General features: G+C 37.5%; 1 protein-coding gene and 1 long non-coding RNA gene across 3 annotated transcripts in view; both read right to left on the bottom strand.

Annotated features, from left to right (window-relative positions):
* LOC114142274 (collagen alpha-1(XIV) chain-like) overlaps positions 1-8,483 on the bottom strand; it is a 120,223-nt gene extending 111,740 nt beyond the window's left edge. For both annotated transcript variants that reach the window (XM_028013470.1, XM_028013471.1), the window contains exons 1-2: positions 7,906-8,483; positions 4,859-4,974 (exon numbers count right to left, since the gene is read on the bottom strand). In XM_028013470.1, coding sequence (XP_027869271.1) covers positions 4,859-4,961 — 103 coding nt within the window. In that variant the 5' untranslated portion in view covers positions 4,962-4,974; positions 7,906-8,483. The remainder of the gene's footprint in view (positions 1-4,858; positions 4,975-7,905) is intronic.
* Positions 8,484-15,307: 6,824 nt separating this feature from the next.
* On the bottom strand, positions 15,308-20,525 carry LOC114139344 (uncharacterized). Its single transcript, XR_003594427.1, has 2 exons — positions 20,374-20,525; positions 15,308-15,546 (listed from the first exon to the last, which is right to left on the bottom strand). It is a non-coding gene; the product is annotated as an uncharacterized LOC114139344 (long non-coding RNA).
* Positions 20,526-20,922: the final 397 nt, after the last annotated feature.

The raw sequence follows: 20,922 nt of genomic DNA, 5'->3' as shown, positions 1-20,922 counted from the left end.
GTGGGTAAGATCCACTGGAAGAAGTCCTCAAAGTTGACCTAGAACTCACTAATAGGACAATATTTTCCTTCTGCTCTGGGAATTACTCAGGGGATGTAATTCCCCTGCAGGGAGAGAGATGTCTAGATTTCTCTCCTGGACTCCGTCACCTCCATGACCTGATGGCAAATAAAAATTATTCAAAAATATTAAACCAGACGTCTGTGATGCAGAATCCTAATATTGTTAGGAAACCTCCTGACCTTTTAACAAAACTTGGAAATTCTCATGAAAACAGCATAGAAAGTTTTAAGGATGTATGAAGAGTGTAAATGTTTTGTTCCTTTCCCCCTAATGTCTATTTGCAGAACGGAGCGGGCTACCTGCAGCCTTCAGTGGCATACTAAATATAGTGGGAAATCTTCTTGTCAGCAGTACTGCTGTGAGCATGATAGTTTGCTGTTATTCTAATATTTCTCTGCCATGGCTAATCCTATCCTCAGCTTACATCCACAGGCTGAAACAGGAGCATACTAATTTAAGCTGCAGGTGTAACATTCAGGTTTATCAAAAGTGTACAGAACGACACTACAGACTTTGCTGACATTGAGAAGAAGATGAATGCAGGTCAAACACGTACTGACTGCCCAAGTCATGAGTACATCTGCTGAAGCTGACAGCATTTAAAAATGGCTAGAATGAAAGCATCTGCATCTTTGGATAAATATTTACTGTAAGTCTGGGAAAACTTTAAGGAGTCAGTCAGAAAGAGAAACATTTTGAAACAGTAAATGTTGCTCTAGTGGCAGCTACTGGAGACACTACATGACAGACTAACCAAAGGATGCACAGAGGAAGAAACAATCCAGATACCGATTGTCTTGCTTCAGTTCCAGACCACTGGCAGCATTTCGCTCCTCGTAATAAAACTTCCTAGTCTGGCACACTCCATTGGAGGGAGATCCTGACAATATCAAGACATTTCAGTAGCATATACAAACATCCTGAATGAGCAGAGCGCTCTCTAATCCTCCAGCTCAAATCCACGGTGACCAGATGCTGCAGCTTACAGAAGCAGATCCAGCAGACATTAATGACCTCCCTAATGAAGGGACAGAACAGTGCTTCCTCCAGCATCTAGGAGGTCACTCCTGTTTAGTTGTGACTGACTAGGATCAAACTGCAGTCTTCCAGCTCAACATGAAAGAAATGCTGATCACAGGTGAGAAATAAGGAGTGCAGGAGAAAGAAAAAAAAGTAACCAATAAACTAAAACGCCCTGTTAACATTGATACAAATAGTTTAAAAAAGGCAGATATAGATCGAGTTTGAACTCTGTCCACACTAAGATTTTGGTGACTGAAACTGATTTTTAGACATAAAGTGAAAATTTAAAAACTGTATTTATGGTGAATCCATCTGGAATTAAAGATTAGGTCATAACAGCTAACTTCATGCTTGCCAGTAAATTTTAAAATGTTTAGCCTAGCATTGCTTTACGAATGCTCAGATCTGCTTGCTTTCACTTCTGATATTGTTATTGCTAATATCAATATTATTGCCTCCTTCTGCCACAGCATCAGTAGTGCAGTCAATCATATTGTGTAAAAGAATTGAATCAGTATTAAATTCTCCCAGCATCAGTACTTAATAAATATACTACTTTAGCAGAAAACATTTTTTTTAAATAATCTAATTGCTTTTAATCAAAAGATAAAATTAAATTAATCATTTATACTGCTGCTGAAATTAATTTATCGTACTGCGTAGTTATTATAATAGCTATAATAATCTATAATATTTTGATACGTTTACGCACAGAGAGAAAACACAGGTAAGTGTGCTGCTGATGTAAACATGGCAGCATCATGGCTAATGCACAGGAGAAGCTTTAAAGCTGCAGTAGTTCATAATGCAACTACTAATACAGAAAAAGACAAGAAATGAAGAAAATGACCATAAAGTTGCCAGGACACATGAGGGGTGCAAATTTGGCAATATTCTTGTAAATAGAAAAAAGTGAAAAGGAGGGTCAAGTGGGGAGGGGGCAGCACTACACTAACACATTAGATGTACAGAAAAGTTATTCCAGCTCTTCTCTGGTGTCTCATTAAAAGGATCTCAGGCCACAGGAACAGCATGGGAACCATTAGTTTTTAAAACATTGGTATATAAAAGTTATAAGTTACTATACTGGTACTTGTTTACCATGTAAAGAATTTTATTTTTTTAAAGAGGGGAGCAAAATATCTGTTTAAAAAAAATTAACTTGATTAATGTAGATTGAGTCTGAGCACAACATTAAGCAGAAAACTCTTGATATTTTTTAAATATGCTTGTTTACAGCAGAAAGATATACGTACACAGCAGACCAACCCAATCGACTCAGGAGTCAAACTCAAAAGAAAACCTTAAACCAAAACACAGAAATAGTTCTAATCATTAATATTCATAGGTGATAAACTGATTAGAGAATGCATTTTCAATATTTCACTGAGAGATTCTCTAAATGAAACCTGCAGCTTTTCTGGTTGTTACTTAGCATGAATGGAGATCCTGAAAGGGCATACAAGCTGCTTCCACACCCACGTACTGTATACTTGCACATAAAGGCAAAGCAAGGAGAGCTAAATATTTAAGACTTCCTCTGCATCATGTCTGTGTGATTACTATCCACACACGATCCGTTATTATGACAGTAGACGCCAAAAAGCAAATAAACTCTCCCAAGGTCTGATGAGCGACATAATGTCACACACTATGACTCAGTCATAAGATTAATAAGAGTATCCAGGGAATTATACCTGAAGGGAAATACTGAGCCTTTTCTTAGACCTGTTGTCATGAGAGGGCAGGCAGTGGAAGAGGTCACTGAATTTGAGTATCTGGGAACAATCATAGATGACAAGCTGACCTTCCAGCCCAATGTGGACTGTGTGCATAAAAAGGCAAGACAGCGTCTATTTCTCTTATGAAAGCAAAGGAGCTTCAACACAAGTAAACACACTTCTCAGCTGATCTACTGATCTATTGTGAAAGTGTTCCCTACTTTAGTATTGTTTTTGGTTTGGGGATCTTTTGGCTAAACATAGAAATAAGGTCAACCAGGTAGTCAAGAAGGCGGTAAGATAATCATCACCAGCAAATGTATCCTCTAGATTTACATAAACACGCTTTAAAGAAAGAAAGAAGCAGTTCAGATTCAGAAGGACGCAGCACATCTTCTGCAGTCCTCATTTAAGCTGCTGCCGTCTTGTAGAAGATGAATGGTCCCATTAACATAAACAAAACCCATTTATCCCTTCAGCTGTGTTGATTCTGAACAAGCGATACCTTAAATAGTGACACATTGACTGGAACATTATTTTATTTTTTTTAAACAATATAATGATTTAAATACTGTTTTTTATGCTTTTATTATTTAAAGCTTATGTAGTTGGAGTTTTGTTTATATTGGTTAATTCTGTGGTTTGTTTATTTATTATTTATCATCTATTGAAAATTTCTGCCATATGTCCAAGACACATCTCCATATCAAAGGTGATGGACAATAAAGTTATCATATCTGAGCTCAGACTATAATTTATGCAGTTATTGCAACTCTCTGTGAGTGAAAAACATCAGCACTGGATGTGAGTCGTTGTGCACTTTGGGTCTTAAATATTTAATTTCAATGGAGAATGAGTAATGCAGATTAAGTCTGGATTCCCACACACCATTTGCCAATATATGGGATTTTACTTAAGCCTTTTTTCAGGTCAAAATAAGTATAGATAAAATAGAGCATGGGAAAATATCTTCCAGACTTTAGTCGCTCTCCTAGTGTGTAAATCAGGGCACTTCAAGTCACTATGCTCTAAATTTAGGATTAATCCAGGCTCCAATATAACTGGACTCACTCATTAGATGTATGTGTTTTAGCTCAGGAATGCATCTAAAAGGTGCAGGACAGAAGCTCTCATGAACTACAGGTGGAGGCCCCATTAACATATGCATTCATTTGTACGTTTAAAACTTTGCATCCATTTCTTCATCGTTCCATTTATCAGTCCACATGCACTCATTCACACAGAATATGAATTAATGTATTCATCTAAACTCATGCATCCATCCATCCACCCTCCTGTCCCTAATTATTTATTTTTCCTGACTTTCTCACAGTCTGCCTGGTTTGCAGATTGCATGTTTTAAAAAGTGGGTTTAGAAAAAACTGAGAATTCAGAAAACTTGAGTAAAATTTTGAAATAAAAAAATGTGTTGGAACCCAGGTTAAGGTAGCAAAAACAGACATCAGTGAGAAGAAGTATTTGAACATGTCAGCTTCTTATTGACAAGCACAAATCCATCTGGAATTTTAACATTCTCTTATTAAGACGTTCACCCAGAAAAATCCCTTCTCGACAAGACTCGGTTTGATCAAACTGGGCTTACGTGTTTAATTGCAAAGCACGCTGAAGTGTGATGTGTTGTGCAGCAAATTACTCTGAGAAATTACAACAGCATGAGGCGCACAAGCACAATACGTTTAATAAAAGGATGATACTTTGACAGGAGGTGCCATGCTCCCAGGGTGAGAAGGTATAATGATTCAAAGGCAGTATTATGATGAGTCTGATGGGATCTGATCAGAGTCTGAGAGTCAGAGAGAGAGAGAGACAACAAAGGGACATGAAAGGATAAAAACACAGGAGCAGAAACAGTAGAAGGGAGGTAGCGTGATGTGGAGGGGGTCAATAAGGTGAAACTTGGTGGGAGGAAAACATGAGGAGCGAAGGGGGGTTTACTGAACATGATCTAGAGGAGCTGAATGACTGGATATGGGGGGATGTTATTAGGATGGTGAGAAGGAGACAGAGAAAAATGAGGAAGGGGTTCTTACCTTGACCCTGAGCCTTACTGGGGTCACAGGAAACAAAGACAAGTAAAACCAGCGGGGCCAGAAAACACCACCTGACCTCTCCCATCAACAACATCCTCAACATTAGCAGTCTAGACCTGCATGGAGAGGGAGAAGTTTGAGTTAGTTGGAGAGCTAGGTAGAGATCAGATGAATCTAAAGGAATGCGTATAAAGCAGCAACAGAAGCAGCCTGAATGCCACAGAGGCGTTTTAGACTCTGGGGGTCAAAAGCAATTCCAATCCACTGATCTGGAATCAGTTATTCATGCCTTACACTCCTGCTTTTCTACAATTACAGGGCAGAAGTATGTAGTCTAGACTGACCACAGAGCAGTGGTCGACCCTCCCGCCTACACTGAGAAGACTAGGCGAGAAACAGTAGAGGACTTTGTGTGAAAGAAGAGAAGAGCTGAGAAATTAACAAAAGGCCCAACAGAAGGAAGGGACAAAGTGACAGAGAGGAGGACCGTAGTTTGATTGACGGATCCAAGGGATCATTTGATGAGTCCTATTGTCTGACAAGAAGAGAAAACACAACAGAACCTCTCCTCTTTTCCTCCATCTCACCTTTCACTTTTTGTTCTCTGCATCCACTCAGTCACCTGCCTCCTCACCTTCCCCCAGTCTGTCTCTCATTACAGAAGAGATGGAAACATTAAAGACGCCTTATCATCTGTCTCAAGGGATCAACGCAACCTGGCTGACAGTCACATGAATAAAAGAGCATATGTACCAAAAATTATTCTGATCTGATCAAAGTAAGTATAACCCTGAGCCAGTGGCACTTAATGATATGAACGATATGGCTACCTGTCCAGGGCGTCTTCTGTGTTGGGGCTGCACAACGGTATAAAAGAAAAAGCTTATTTGCATCTCCAATCAATGGAGATTTGATGTCTAACTTGTCCAGCTCGGTGTATGAATAACTAAGTTGGTTAATTGACTTGACTGCATTCATCTAAAAGGACTATTTCAATTTTTGAATGAATCTGGAACCTTTGATCATCCCATATTTAACGCAAACAAAACCAAAATTATGTTGGCCTAAACAAAGATCTTAGACATAAAGCCACCAGTCCACAGACACAAAGTTGGAGTTTGACTTGAAGCTTATAACTGAGTTGAATCAAAAGGCTAGTTCAACTCCAAATCTATATGTATCTATAAACCGCATTTTAAAAGAAAAATGTTTAAAGTGCTGCACAGTATTGAGCCAATACATAAGTTAATATAACAAAACAAAAAACAATAAAAGCAGAAGCAAGACTGGAATGAATAAGATTAATGCTTGAAAGCTCTGGGAAGCGCTCTGCTGTTTTTAACTGGTAAAAACTGAGGGTCGAAATGATGGAAACACCTGTTTTTAAAACTATGCAGGGATGGCATCAGAGGAAGAACTTTAATGTTTCATTTCACCAACTACTTTGTTTAAAAATTAAAGTGAAACAGGCTCAAGCTGATTGAAGACAGCCGAGCAGGGAGCAAAGACAGATGGATCAATGACCTGGTGTACTGAACCTTATCAACAAAGAAGGGAAAGAAGGAAATTGTTACAAATGAAAGTCTGAGAATTGATAGTTTTGAACAGAACTTGTGGATTATGATAATTTGAGACTATAATTTTAAAATATTTGCTTTTCTCAATTTTTAAAGTGCTCTGTTAACATTCGCAAAACTTTTTCCTTGTTTCTGGACTGCACTGGATCATGACCAGTTCAACAGCAATATATCTAGATTGCTCAGACTTGAACTGAAGAATTGACTGTACAGATAATTCTCATAGCACAAGCTAGGATGTGTGAAAGCTTCATGGTTTTTTTTTTCAAAATAAAAACAGAAAATGAGCATTTTTTCCCTCTGCAGCAATTGCATATGCTGAAAATTTTAAAACAAAATATGGAGATTATTTGTTTACTCATAAATAATGTTAATATCAATCCAACTGTTCATCACTCTAGATTAAGCAATCAATCACAAATATCTCTTATAAGTCGTTATATATCAAAAACAATCCAACAGTGTTAAAAGAGCAGAAAATTGACAGCAGCGTTTATTGTTTTCAAAATGAAAACAATCAGACTTTATGAAGGGGGACTTAAAAGGGATTGAGCAAAAATAGGTATTTCTAATAACCACACAAAAGAGAGCAAACAATAAAAATACACAGATTTGTTTTTTGTTTGTTTGTTCTTTTTTATACCTATTTTCTCTTCATGCAATTCTTAATACAAGGCAAAACTGTTTCTCTGCTTTGTCATGTTCTTGGATAATAATAGAGTTGCCACCCTGTAATTTGGTGAATATAAATACTAGATTACAAAGGTCACCCTGATTGTTAGCTAATCAGTTTATTAGGGAAAAATGCTGCCGTTTAACACTGCATGTAGAACACAGTTTGCAATTGTTCTCTGAAATTGTTAGGAGGCATAAAAACAAAACAATAGCAGATGTGCAAATGAACACATTACCGACAGAGCATGTGAAAGTCAGTGGTGCAATGGCCATCCCTATAATTTGCCAAACACAGTCATAGACTTCCCGGTCTATTTCTTTTAATTATGTTTGGTTAAGATAAGATTATTTTTGCCAATTCTAAATATCGCCTCCACCTCCTATCTAATCTATCTATCTATCTATCTATTTACAGCATAAATAAACTTAGTTTTGTTTTCAAAATGTCACCCTAAGATTAAAGGGCCCCCATGTGATCAGTCTGTCTGAAAACTTTCTGGAGGCGCCCCTGTTGGAAATCAACAACTACGTTCTTTTTGTGCAAAAATCATCTCCCCATTTAAAAAACAAAAAATCTCCTCAAGTTTCAAATAAATTTTCTAAAATACCCGGAATTGCCATTTGAACCGCCACCGGCGCACAGGTGCATCTCTGGTTTCCTTGTCAGCCTATCGCTCACTGATTCATAACAAAGTTTCCAAACACAATTTGAGCCAAATAATCAGTTAGCATGCCAAATGCAGCGCCGTTCAAAGACTCCTGCGTAAATTAAAACAAATAAAATCGCGCTCCTACCTCTGGACTCATGAATTCAAAGCGTCTTTTTTTTATCCCCAAAGGAGATCCTCTGAAAACCAAAAAAATGTCTGAGAGCTGCCGCTGATTCCTCCTGAAGCGCTCCTCTCTTTCTCTCTCTCCCTCTTTTTCTCTCACTCCTTTTGGGACACGGTCAGTCTGGAGAGAGGGTGTTTCTCTCCTTGTTATTCAGACATCCCTCCCTTCGGCTGATCCTCCTCGTCCCAACCCTTTCCTTTGGCGGGGTACATCTCAGACAGAGAGACAAACATGAAGCAGTGGCGCTGCAGAGAATCCTCCTCCAGGTGTCGGATCGCTCTCAGCCCCCCGGGCTCCTCCAGTGCGCTTCCTCGGAACACAGTGGGACCTGCAGCAGACGACTTAAAAACAGCAGGTCACTTGTGATGCTCGCTTGTTTGTGTGCTGACTTGTAAAGGGAAAGTCTCAGGATGGCTCTGCGCTCTCGGAGCAGGTGCCTCGCCATGCCCTGCTGCGCTGCCAGCTTTGATTTTAAAGGAGCAATGACACCGCTTTTTAATCGGAACTGAAAACACACAGAGACACACCCGTAGGTGTTTTATTCTATGATTTTTTTTCCTCCCCAAAACTGTTTATACGTTATTGTGCTTGCTTCAACATTTTCAGGAACACATCTATAATCCCGAAGGCTTAGTTTTGGTAATTTTTTTCATTAAAGGAGAAACATGCAGAAAGAGTCAACCAGTTATTTTATTTGTTGACGTTAGAAAATCTTCAAAGTCTTATTTGAAATAAAATGGAACAAAATGGTTAACATAAGACAAATAACATTTCTTCTCACTCCAACATGAATCAGATCAGTTTGTTCCTGTTTTAGGGCAGTGAGTATGACCACAATAATTTATATATACTTAATGCCAGAGTATTGAGTGATTTTAAAAAAAATTTTCTCACCTTTACATTTTTTTTTCCAGATTTGGTAGAATTTATTTTAAACTGTGTTGGGTCAAATGTTTGAACGATGATGCTAATCCTGCTACCTCTAGACTCATTAATTCAATTTGTGCTCTATATTTACTGACTAATGTTGAATTTACCATTTAAATGCAGCAACACTTTGCAAACTCATCTGTCTAATTATGTTGTTTTTAGAGTAAAATCTTCCCGTTAAGTCCATTTTGTGGACAGAACTCCACACACCATGGATAATACTCACCAGCTTCAGCCAGTTCATTTTAATTTGTGGGACACCAAATCTGTCTTCTTCCCAAAAGCTGTGGCTGACATTCCCACGGTGTTTATAGAGGGAGAAACTCAGAGAAGTAACCTGACGAAAAAAACTAAAACCTCTCGCTGGTAAGAATAAAATAAAGAACATAGACATAGATATGTATCAGTGTCCTCATAGAGATTTTCTTTTATCATTAAAACATAAGAGTCCAAGCCTTCAGATTTTATACTGGCACACAAAGAGAAGACAAACTCAGGAGGACTAGAAACCGTGAGAGAACTTACAGAACAGGACAAAGGAGAAACCTCAGGGGAAGCAGTGACGAGTGAAAGTGCTTTAATACTGAGGAGGCTGATTGCTGGAAAGCTTTACAGGTGAGTTCATTTGTTGTGAATGAGTGTCAGCTGTGAGCGGAGCAGAGCTGAGTGAGTGAGGGAAACAGAATATTATACACAGAAAGGAAAACACTGGAATCTATGGAACTCAGATAAAAAAAATAGAAACCAGAAAACAACCCAGCAGAGGAACAGATACCGGCTGAAACATGACAAGCAGACAGAAACATGAATAACGTGGAAAGAGTCATCAAGCTAGAGGCTAACACTATGCATGACGGAGCCAAAAGCAGTAACCATACAAAATTACAGCACAGAAGATCATGATTGATAATATAACTATGCAGTGTTGGGTCTACATTCTGTCAAAATAAAGTCTTTGGTGCTCTAGTTTACCAGCTTCTGCAGGTTCAGGTTTTCAATTACCCTATGTATTATTCCATGGATGCATGGTTACAAGAAGCAATAAGTTGTTTTAAAATGTAACAGTCGTTTAAAGTGCATTTTTATTCATAAAAACCTTGGTAGAAATGGATGAAATCAGAGTGTCTGCAGCAAAATGCGGCAGTATCATGCAATGACTCTCTGTGGTACCAAACAGCCAGCCTCATATTTTAAAAATGATTTTAATCAACAGTTTACATTTTCTGAAAAGAAATCTACCAAAGTTTATATTTGACAGTAGTTTCCATTCATTTTATTTATCCTTTGCCTATTCAATGCTTAAGTTATTTTAATGATAAAAACAAAGTACCATTGGTCTGAATGTATAGTGCACAAAACCAGACAGCACGGACTTCACCTCATTATTTTATAAACACAGATGAAGTTAGTGAAACCTCAAACCTTCCCTTAAGAAGTCCTTTTATCACAGGATTGTTTGAGCATTTTTATCAGGTATCAGTTGGTCCTGCACAACCAGCAGGATGTTGCTAATTCAAGAACGAGACGAGAACGGGGATCAATATGCAGACGGACTTCGTCCAAAGCTTAAATGAGTCCCACTAACAAATCCTCTAAAGGCTGCTAATCCTATAAATTTAATTTGGATGGAACTATTCAAAATAATGGGAATTGACTTCAGTGAACTGAAGAAGTGCTGCAAAAAAAGTTTCCTCTGTCATCGTGCCAAGATTTATTGACCTCAGAGAAACGGCTGGCAAATGCGACGCTTTTCATTCAGACTCCGGACAAACTCCCTCAGGTTCCTCCCTCTGAAAACAACTTACAGAGTTTAGTACATCAGAATAATGAGTCAATAACAATTCATCAAAAAGTTTTCACATCTACAAAAACTATGCATCACATAGCAGTTCTCATTATATTTCCCAGGCTTCTGTGCTATATTTTGTTGTGCATTATTCTATATTCAGTGAAAAGCTGAATATAAACAGCTAGAGCCAGTCTGTTGTGCATTCAGATATTTGACCAATAAATCTGATTCTGATCCAGTTGAAGTCTCACCATCAGCTTGGTCCTGCTCGGGGTCAAGGGTCAGCTGGATCCTTTCCCAGCAGGACCAAAAGTGAGACAGAGGGCCACCCTGGACAGGTCACCAGTCCCTCATAACGTCTCCTTTCGATTTGCTCTGTTTCAAGATTATTTGAGTTGAAAATGTATAAAAGATCTGGAGCTGTGATATTATCGACCTGCAGTATATCGAACCATCTCTTATTTTTTACACCTATGCATTAAAATTCTAAACTTTTCCCTTTAAAAGAAAATTAAGAATCACAATGAATCAATGTTTTCCTCAGTGTGTGTGTGGGAAAGACACGTTTGAGCTGCGTAACTCTGCTCCTGCAGATGACTTCGCTGCTGCAGAGCCGTCGCCCTGACTTTGCCCTGAGGGGTTACAAATAGGAGTCATGGGAAAGAGACGCTACTGAAATGTGCCAGCGGCTGGCTGATCTAAACCTCTGAATACTTTTGTTCCAGGTGTGTCTCTTGAGCCCAAACAGACACACATGCTTGACTTATTTAAACAACTGCCCATCTGCTGCAAGCACTATAATCAGGTGAGGAAGAATTGTGCTCCGCCCTCTTTGCGCTTCCTCTTTTTCTGTCCTCCTGTCATCATCTTTTTATTTATCAGCTGCTCAGTAGCAGCGGACCACACACTGATGCAGCTTCTCCTTTGAGCTGATCTGGCAGAATACACAGTTTGATCGGGTTCACAGCTCTGCAACCTGCTACAGCAGAGCAGCAAGTGGCTCTTTGACTAAAATTGATTTTGAAATTAGCTACAATCTTTATAATGTGGCTATAATGTCAATTGGTGGTTTGAATTTCTACAACAGGATGATACTGAAAGGATTTGTAATGTTTTATTAGATCTAGGTTTTTCTTTCATTTTTTTTGGAAACTTCAAACTTTTCTTTACATAATTTTCCACAAATATCCACATTCCATAGTAGAATCCTCATTTTGCAAAAGTTTTGTTTTCTTCTCTTTTAAAACATAGAAATAGAAAAAAAAAGGTCTTTCCTTAAAAATAGCAACACTTTTCAACCTTTTTTCAAAAGATCATATAACATTTTCAACTTCAGACAAGTTTTATTTAGCTGGGTTGAGGAATTTCTTATCACAGGGATTTTAATCATTTTAAGAATTAAAACAATTCTTCAAACACTCATAGGTGTTTATACTTATACTTTTGGAAATCAGAAAACATCTTGCTGAAGTTTGTTGAACCCCATGAAGTCATTTGAAAGAATTGCAAAATCATTTGTCAGTGGAATGAACAGAAACACGTAAAACAGTTCATCCGCATCTATAGATGTCTCTTCAGCTAAAATATTTAGCGTAACACCTGCGACTAACTCACCTGTTACAATCTATTACCTGTGAACTGGCTGAAAGAAGGACAAAAAAAATAAATTATATATATTTTTGGCAATCTTTCAGTGAAGTTTGATTATTCTCTTCAAATTTAACCTAAATTTAAAAGGTTAGGGACACAGGAGTTACACAGTGACTGAGTTCAGATCTGGGTTTGGTTCCCACTGAAGCAGTAAGAAGGCAGAAACTGGCTCCATGCATGCTAACATAAATATATGGAAAAGATTTTAAGATAAGCTGTGCTAAACACTGTGATTCTTTTTTTGTAAAATGTGCTAATTAAGTAACCAATCTATAATAATGAAACACATTTTTTTAAAAACAAAGAAAGTGGTAAACGTTGTTATAACTAAACAAGATGTTTACATTTACCAGGGTACTCAGAATCAGATGTTATGCTTCACACTGAGTTCACATTAGATTCACACTCGCCGCTATGAGACTTCACTCACTGATAATTCATAAAATGTTGCGTTCACCAAACTTTGAGGTGGCAAATAAAATGTTTCCACAACAAATGAAGAGTACTCATCAAGCATTTCTTACTCTTCAAGCATAAATTCAATCCTTTATAATTTATTTCCCTTGATCTATTTGTTGTTGTTTTTTTTCTTTATCCTTTTTTTCCTTCCTTCAGTCATTTTCTGCTCCCTTCATCCTACATAAAATGCGGTACTGCAGAATAAAGGCATGACTCACAGAGTAAAAGTTGGCCCACATGTTATTTACTCCAATGAGATTGTTATGATTCACAAAGTCATGCCATGACAATGCCTATTTATATATATATATATATTTTAAAAAACACTATTGCTTCATTTTACTTCTGAAGAAGTAGCCTAGAATCTTCAAGGTTATTTGTGTTTTTAAGTTTATCTAAAAAAAACAAAAGTAAAAACAAAACCCAAAAATGAATAACTAAATTAAAAAGTGAATATCTAAATAAATAAATAAATAAAATAGCAACATGGATAGTTTATTCATGCCATGTGGTGGACAGTTTATTCATGCCATGTGGTGTTGGTCCAATAACCTTTTAAATATTACCTGCATAAAAATCCAAAAATAGTTCTTTCCCTACCTTTGGTATTTGCATAACTCTGTAATCAGAGACGTTCACTCAGGTAACCCTTACTTTAGGGATGCCTCTGCACATGACCAATCATTTAAGGCTTGGGAGCAGGTCATCATTTGTGGAGTGATAAGATCAAACTACAGCACAGTCTCTCGCTCTTCCTCTGTCTTAGTGTAATTGTTGGGAACAAGCCATCATTGTTGCTCTGTCAAACAGAGAAAGCACTATTTCCTGAGCAGAGGAGGATTTCTCCCAGGAAACACCAGCCTAGTTATTAGGCTTCATAAGAACACAGTTTTTACCAGGCACTGTGCAACAAGATGGACGAATAAATGTTAATTTAAAAAAATAAAACAGAGTAATTAAATTATTTTTAACTAATTGCGTAACAACAGACAGTTATACAAACAAAGAAATACAGGAATGATTATTTAATTGAAAAGGATAAAAGTTGAAAATTTGACCTTTCCAAGTCAATTTTGAAGAGGTCAGCTGAGGTGAGTTTGGTGTAAATTCACAGTGTATTCTCAAGGGGTATTATGGGACAGATAGATATATTCACAGTTGATGAAAAATATGTAATCAAATGAATCCATTGTAGACAGACTTCAGTTCAGTTATATGCAGTCCAAATGGATGCTGGTCATAATACAGTGCAGATAAATACAGTTTATGATGTCAGTCGATTTAAGGTTATTTGTGACTCAGTTCTCTGCATCTCTGTTGTCATGGGTTCCATTCCCAGTTTGAGTCATTTGCTGCTTCTCCTCTTATTTCCTGTCAAGTTGCTGTTCAACAAAGACAAAGCAAGTGCCAAAAAAAGTTTATTTATGCATTTCCTTTGTATTAGGAAATGCATTTGAAGGTATTTTTTTTCTGTCCTATGCAAAAAATAACTTCTGATTGATATAGCAGTTTTGTATATGTATACATACATACATATATGTATGTATACATATATGTATGTATGTATACATACTGTACATATATAGTACAGACCAAAAGTTTGGACACACCTTTTAATTCAATGAGTTTCCTTTGTTTTCATGACTATTGACATTGTAGATTCACACTGAAGGCATCAAAACTATGAATAACACATGTGGAAATATGCACTAAACAAAAAAGTGTAAAACAACTGAAAATACCCCTTATATTCTAGTTTCTTCAAAGTAGCAACCGTTTGCTGTGATTACTGCTTTGCACACACTCTGCATTTTCTTGATGAGCTTCAAGAGGTCGTCACCTGAAATGGTTTTCACTTCATAGGTCAACCTGCCCTGTCAGGTTAATAAGTGGGATTTATTGCCTTATAAATAGTCATGAAAATAAGGAAAACCCATTGAATTAGAAAGGTGTTTCCAAACTTTTGGTCTGTACTGTATATGTATACATATATATAAAGTCTCCCAGAGCTTTCTTTTTCCAAAAATGTGCAGATGAACTAACAGAACCATGCTTTGTTTCTCTCATTGCCTAAAACTAAAAACCTGCACAAGTTCACCCCAACACACACACACACACACACACACACACTTGAAGGGGTGAACCTGCAGCCACACACTTCTCTTGAGCTGTGTTTTAATAACAAGCTGCAGGTTAATATGAGGGCAGCTGAGAATCGAGCTGAATCACAGCCTACTGATTAGTCAGACTGGTAACAGTTATTAGTCCGCTTGTCATCTGGTATCTGGTGCAATGTCGAGTCAAACACCTCTGGGGTATAACGATATACAACATGAGTAATTCAAAGGAAATATGTGTAAACATTAGATAATAATAATAATACATCTTAGCTTTTTTTCTTCTGAAGCTCCGACTTACAACCTGAACGTTGAATGTTGACCAAAGCAAAGCAACGCTCTCCGTTCAAGTGGACTGACTAATACTTTGACTACTTCCAGAAACCCTTCAGTTCAAAGTAATAAAAGGACTACGTTGTAATGTCATTGCTGTCTGCACAGTGTGTGCTGGTTCAAACACGGAAAACAACCAGCCTTGTTTTATTGCCTGGAATAAACAAATGCTCCGTTTACCCACATGTAAAGCAGATTTAAGTTAGCTGCAAAAGCAGAATACTGTACAGCAGAATTATCTCAATCTGCTCATGATGTTGTGAAATGTCACAGCAAAGACCTGCAAAACCAGCCAGCAGCACCTGATGTCTGAAAGTTTCTGTCCTGAAAAGAAAAGAAAAGGGTTGGATGAGAAAATTGTAAAATGATTTTTAATAAGACTAACATAGCTTCTCATTTGTATAGAAGTAAAAAACAAAAAAAATTTAGAAAGCAACAACCTTAGTGAAAATAAAAATGATCTTTTTGAGCTGGTAAAGGTCAACAATGGCACAAAATCAATCAGAAAAATCCAACCTTCAGTTTGAAAGCAATAATAAGGACAGAAAAATAAATTCATGTCAAGAAATAATCATTTTTTTGCTAACTCACTCTTGTCATAATTACCAACCACATTTTCCCTATAAAATAAGGCAACAGAAGCGTTTTTCTACTTCATCATTTGCTCTTTTGAAGTTCACCAAAATGTTTGGAGACTTTTAATCACTGCTTGATTCTTGGGAGGGAAATGTTGTGACTCAAACGTAATTTTCCTCTTAGTTCCTCTATAAAATGGGAAAGACAGAGGAACATTCCACTCAAGTAATGGAACTGCTGAGCATCCATTTATTGAAACGAACTGATCAAACTGCTTTCACCAGCATTTATTGCACTGGAGACATCACTGCTAAAACTGACACCCACAGTAAAGCTCAGAGTTGGACAGATAAGAAACATCTTTTTACATAATTTCTAATCTGAGTGACCCTGATCACATCACAAGTAGAAAATACAGCTTTGTCCATGCGTCTCAGCTGCAGTTACCGTAAATAACAAATTTTAGTCATCCTTATTTTTATGTTTGCTTAATGCTTCTTGCTGAAGCGTTGCTGATTGTACGCTGTGATTAATACAGTTCTTTGTCACTTTTGATGCTGCAATCTTTGTGAAGTGATCTCTACCTAAAGCCTAAAAATCATCCCTAAAAATGTTCTCTTACTAATAAAAGTAGGTTTTTAAAGGCGGTTGAGCAGCTTACCAAACCTACAAGGCTTAAAACCATGGATCCCAGAAAGCATTTGGCAGCTGAGCGCTCACATTTTTGTCTTGTCCTGAACTGAAATCACCAAAAACACTGTAAGCATGCCTAAGAGAGATACAGCCCATCAACCTGAGGAAGCACTAAAACATGTCCTCAACTCAACAGCACAAATCTTTCTTGTTCTCTTTCTTTTTTGACAATCAAAAGATGCTCTTATTTCCCCGGAGCGAGTTCTCTGCAGACCTCTATATCATCAAAGCTGCTGGCACACTTATTGGCACTGTGTGTCAAGAAGCTAATTAAACTGGTCCAGAGAATTTCCTTGGTATTACAATGTATGCTCTGTCATAATGTAACATATCACACGATAAAATTATTAATGGCCTGAAGCCATATCTTTTCATTAGGCCATACAAGGTGTGTTTTGACAGATGACGATTGTTAGTCCAGAGAGAAATTTGCGAGTAATAACCTTAAGTTATTCTGCATGTAAGAGCAGAAGCAGAGGAAGGCAGATTGATGGGCAAATCATCCACACAAAGAAAATTGTCATTTTTACTGGTGACCCAGCAGATAGAGGAGAAATTAAATGAGGGACAAACTGTTTTTCCTGTCTCTGAAACGAAGCACCAATCAAACCGCCTTTAATGCAGCTAGCTTCTCTTAAGCCCCTTCAGGACCTGCACTGCTTTAATTATACAGATGGTAAATGAAAACTCAGCAGAGCAGCATTGATTCAGCATAATATCAGAGGAATACGACAGATCTTATTATTATCCTGTTGTAGGTGTTTTGTTTTTTTCTGCAGTCTCTGCCACGTGAGAGATTCCTTTGTTTTAATTGTTTGGTTCTTGCTTATGCCAAGATGGGTTTACTTTAATTGGAACCACTGGGCTTTTTGAACCAGATCCAGCTACTTGCAGAAATATTCATAATCCTTGAGGGTTTTTGTATTTTTTCCTGTTTACACCATAAACTTCAACGTGGTTTTATTTTTCGTGGGAGTTTGATGTCATTGTGCTAAAGAAATCAGCACATAATAGTTGAGTGAAATTTATGGTTTTCAACAAGTTTTACGCTTAAAATATTTGAAAAGTGTGCAATGGGTTTGTATTGTTAGTCATTTTGGTAAAGCCATCCATTACTGCAATTACAATTACTATCTTTGAGTTTATCTGGACTAACTGTGCAAATTCATAGACTAAATATTTTTTTCAATTCTTCTTTGCAAAATGATTCAAGCTCAGTCTGACTGAATGGAAAGCGTCCATGAGCAGCAACGTCCAAGTCTCAGCACAAATTCACAGTTAGATTTCTGTCTTCACTTTAACTGAGCCACCCAAAAACATTACATGCCCATTGCATTACAACTTTTGTTGTATGTTCAGGGGGTTTTGTCCTTCTGGAAGACTAGCCTGTATTTAGCACTATTAAAACTCCCACTAACTCTGACCAACTTCAATGTTCCTACTAAATGCAGTGGATCCCCACAGCATGATGCTGCTGCCATCATGTGTCACAGTCTGGATGGTCTGTTCAGGGTGATGTTTACTGCTAATTTATTTGAATTTACGCCAGTTTTCTTCACAGTCTCTAATCAATACTGTCTTTGTGCCAGATGTCATTTCTGTGGCGGTCACATGCTTTGTTTTCCAGCTATGCACTGAGCTGAGCTCTGATGTTCAAAGCTAAAAATACGGGATGTAAACTAAATTGTCTTTAAATTTCTCCACAACTTTCTCCACGACCTGTCTGCTGTGTACCTTTGTCTTCAATGTTTGTTGTTTTCCATTGTTTTCTTAACAAACCTCTGGGAGATTTTCATAGAATTTAGATTTTGTGAAGTATTTCCCCTGAAAATAAATCTAACACAGATGAACTGTGTTTCCTAGATGAGTCACTCTCTTAATAAAATCTGTTGGTTGTGCTGGTTTTAATTTAGGGGTATCAAAGTAAACAGGCGTGAATTTATGTGTGTATTATTTGTTTGGAAATAATACATCATTTGTGGTTTGGTCATAATGTGATAAAATGTGAAGACTTTCACTGGGAATAAATACTTCTGCAAGAAGATGCAGTCTAACCAGCGATGTGTTCATGCCAGGTTTCTTTCTGATCATGTTTTTGCCCCATTTGGAATATTTTCTATGAAAACAGTAAACCGATAACAATAATTGAGATTTCTCCGCAGGTATATCTATTTCTTCCCAAAACCGAGCCTGCCTGAATTTTGTGTAAAAACAAATGCAATCACTGCAATCTAAATCTGCTGATGCCACTAAATAAATCTTTTACTTGGACTGTATTGAATGGCAGCCTCTGCACTCTCTTTCTATTTATCTCTCCCTAAAGCAAAAAGTGGAAAAAAAACACAGCAGACCAACCAGCGTGGAAGTTTCTGCTTGGTGGCGTTTAATTTCCTGTGTGTATATCACATTATGTACATCTGACTGGACTGATGGATGGAGGAAAAGAGACGGTAGGTTGCTGACCTTATCAATGGGAATTAAGGGAGAGATAAACAGACAGCTGGGTGAGTCAATGGCCAGGCAGCCTAGTAACTGCAGTATAGTCATTCAACAACAAATACATTGCTGACTTTGCTTTAATGAGTCTGAGGTGTTCTCCTAAAGTCCACACAGCTGACTGGTTTTGATGGAACCTGTAAAACGTACTTTACAGCTGCAGAAAAGAAAAAACACAATCATGTGTTCCCAAAGAGTTTATTGCTTAAGTGCAGCCAGGCTACTCCTTTGAACACCAGAAAGAATAAAAAGAAGAGGAATATACCTCTTCTCCTGCAGCTCCGTGTTCCCTTTTCAGTGCTAAACATTGCATAGCAGATATTGTATGTATTATATTAATGAAATCCTTCAGCAAAAATAGTTCTCTTTCCAATCCACTTCTCTCCTGAACTGAAGTCAGGAGCTCAAAGAAAGATCCCAGACTTACAGCCCAGATCCCCCGTGTACGACATAAAGGGTATTTTAGGAAGATGATACATGTTGATACATGGTAGTGCACTGTTTTTCTTAAACACATAAATAATGTGGGCTTCAATGTGATACAGAGCAGGATTTTGTTTGTTTTTAATTGTTGATAAAATCTACTCTCAAATGGTTCACAGAAGAATATCTGAGACAACCAACCCACTGCTACCTTGTTCCTGCTTGTTCATGCTTCAGACAGCAACGTGGACTCGCTGTCCGGATTTCAGTACCCAACATGGATACTGCTTTAGTGTTGGAATGCAAATAGAGAATAACGCCGCTAGAAGGTTGTTTTGCTCCTTTTAGTCAGCACCAAAGCAGATAAAGTTTCTCATAGGTTTTTCAAATTGCAACCAGAACAAGTGTGACATCAATCCCAGATCTGGACTTCATCTTCTGAGGCAAATTGAACACAGTGGAGGACAAGACCATGCCGTTGTTTTGAACTTGGACTAACAACTTGTCTGAATCCATCTAAACATGTAAGCAGAGCTGGTATTTCACATTTCTATATCCAGACAATGAAAATGTGGCTCTCTGGCATCTGGTGAAATAAGCTGAGGAAAAAAGAACATAAAGCCTTGTTTCAGTGAACCAATGTCACAGTTATGTGGCTTTCTTTATACGGTTGAAACGAATGCTTTCAACATCTACATCACAGTTCAACACGAAAGCTGCTTATTACATCACCTCATTTAAATACTTGCACATTCTGCTCATGTTTTTCAGGCTTTTGCCTATTTTCATTTGTTTGGTGGTGAAAAAAAATCTGGGATGGTTCAATAAAGCTGTGGCTATGGGCAACACTTTAATGGAAACGATCTAGTTAAAAGTATAAAACAGCAAATGTTATTCCATACGTTTCTGTCTATAACTGGCTAATAATCTTCACTAAGCAGTTCAGAGCTTTTTCGGTCTCACCTGGAGTTTTTGTTAAGCATGTCAGAACATTTCTGGAGCTGCAGTGAGATAATAGCTTAGCGAGGTAAGTTGGGGTTTTAATGTTATGATGATGTCTCGATTCTTTTCAGGGCTTATTTCCATGGTAACTTGTGTTGGGTATGTGCACCAATGCAGGAAATTAAAAAATAAATAAATAAATAAATAAAACATGACAGATGATACTGTACTGTCTTAATCTTTCTGCCTTTCTTCACTGTATTTATGTTTAACGTTGATGACATCAAAAGTAACAGAAGGTTGACTTTTAGGCCTCCTCATGTAACCTTTAAGCAGTAATCTTCTGTGATATGAAGGGATGTGCCCTCCTAAAGATTTCTTTATTTTTTGCTTCTTTTGTAACACTCAAATATTTCTGGTTACCAAACAAACTTTAACATCAGAAAAAGACACTCTGGGTAAATGCAATGCAGCACTTTACCTCAGTCACTTAGAATGGATTTTTAGCATCGATCTATTTGTGGTCAAGCCACATTATGTCAGTGGACTTTGAGTAGGCCACTCTAAAAT

This window comes from Xiphophorus couchianus, chromosome 3 (assembly GCF_001444195.1).
Source record: "Xiphophorus couchianus chromosome 3, X_couchianus-1.0, whole genome shotgun sequence".
NCBI classification, from domain to species: Eukaryota; Metazoa; Chordata; class Actinopteri; order Cyprinodontiformes; family Poeciliidae; genus Xiphophorus; species Xiphophorus couchianus.
This window is presented reverse-complemented; position numbering and strand designations above follow the sequence as displayed.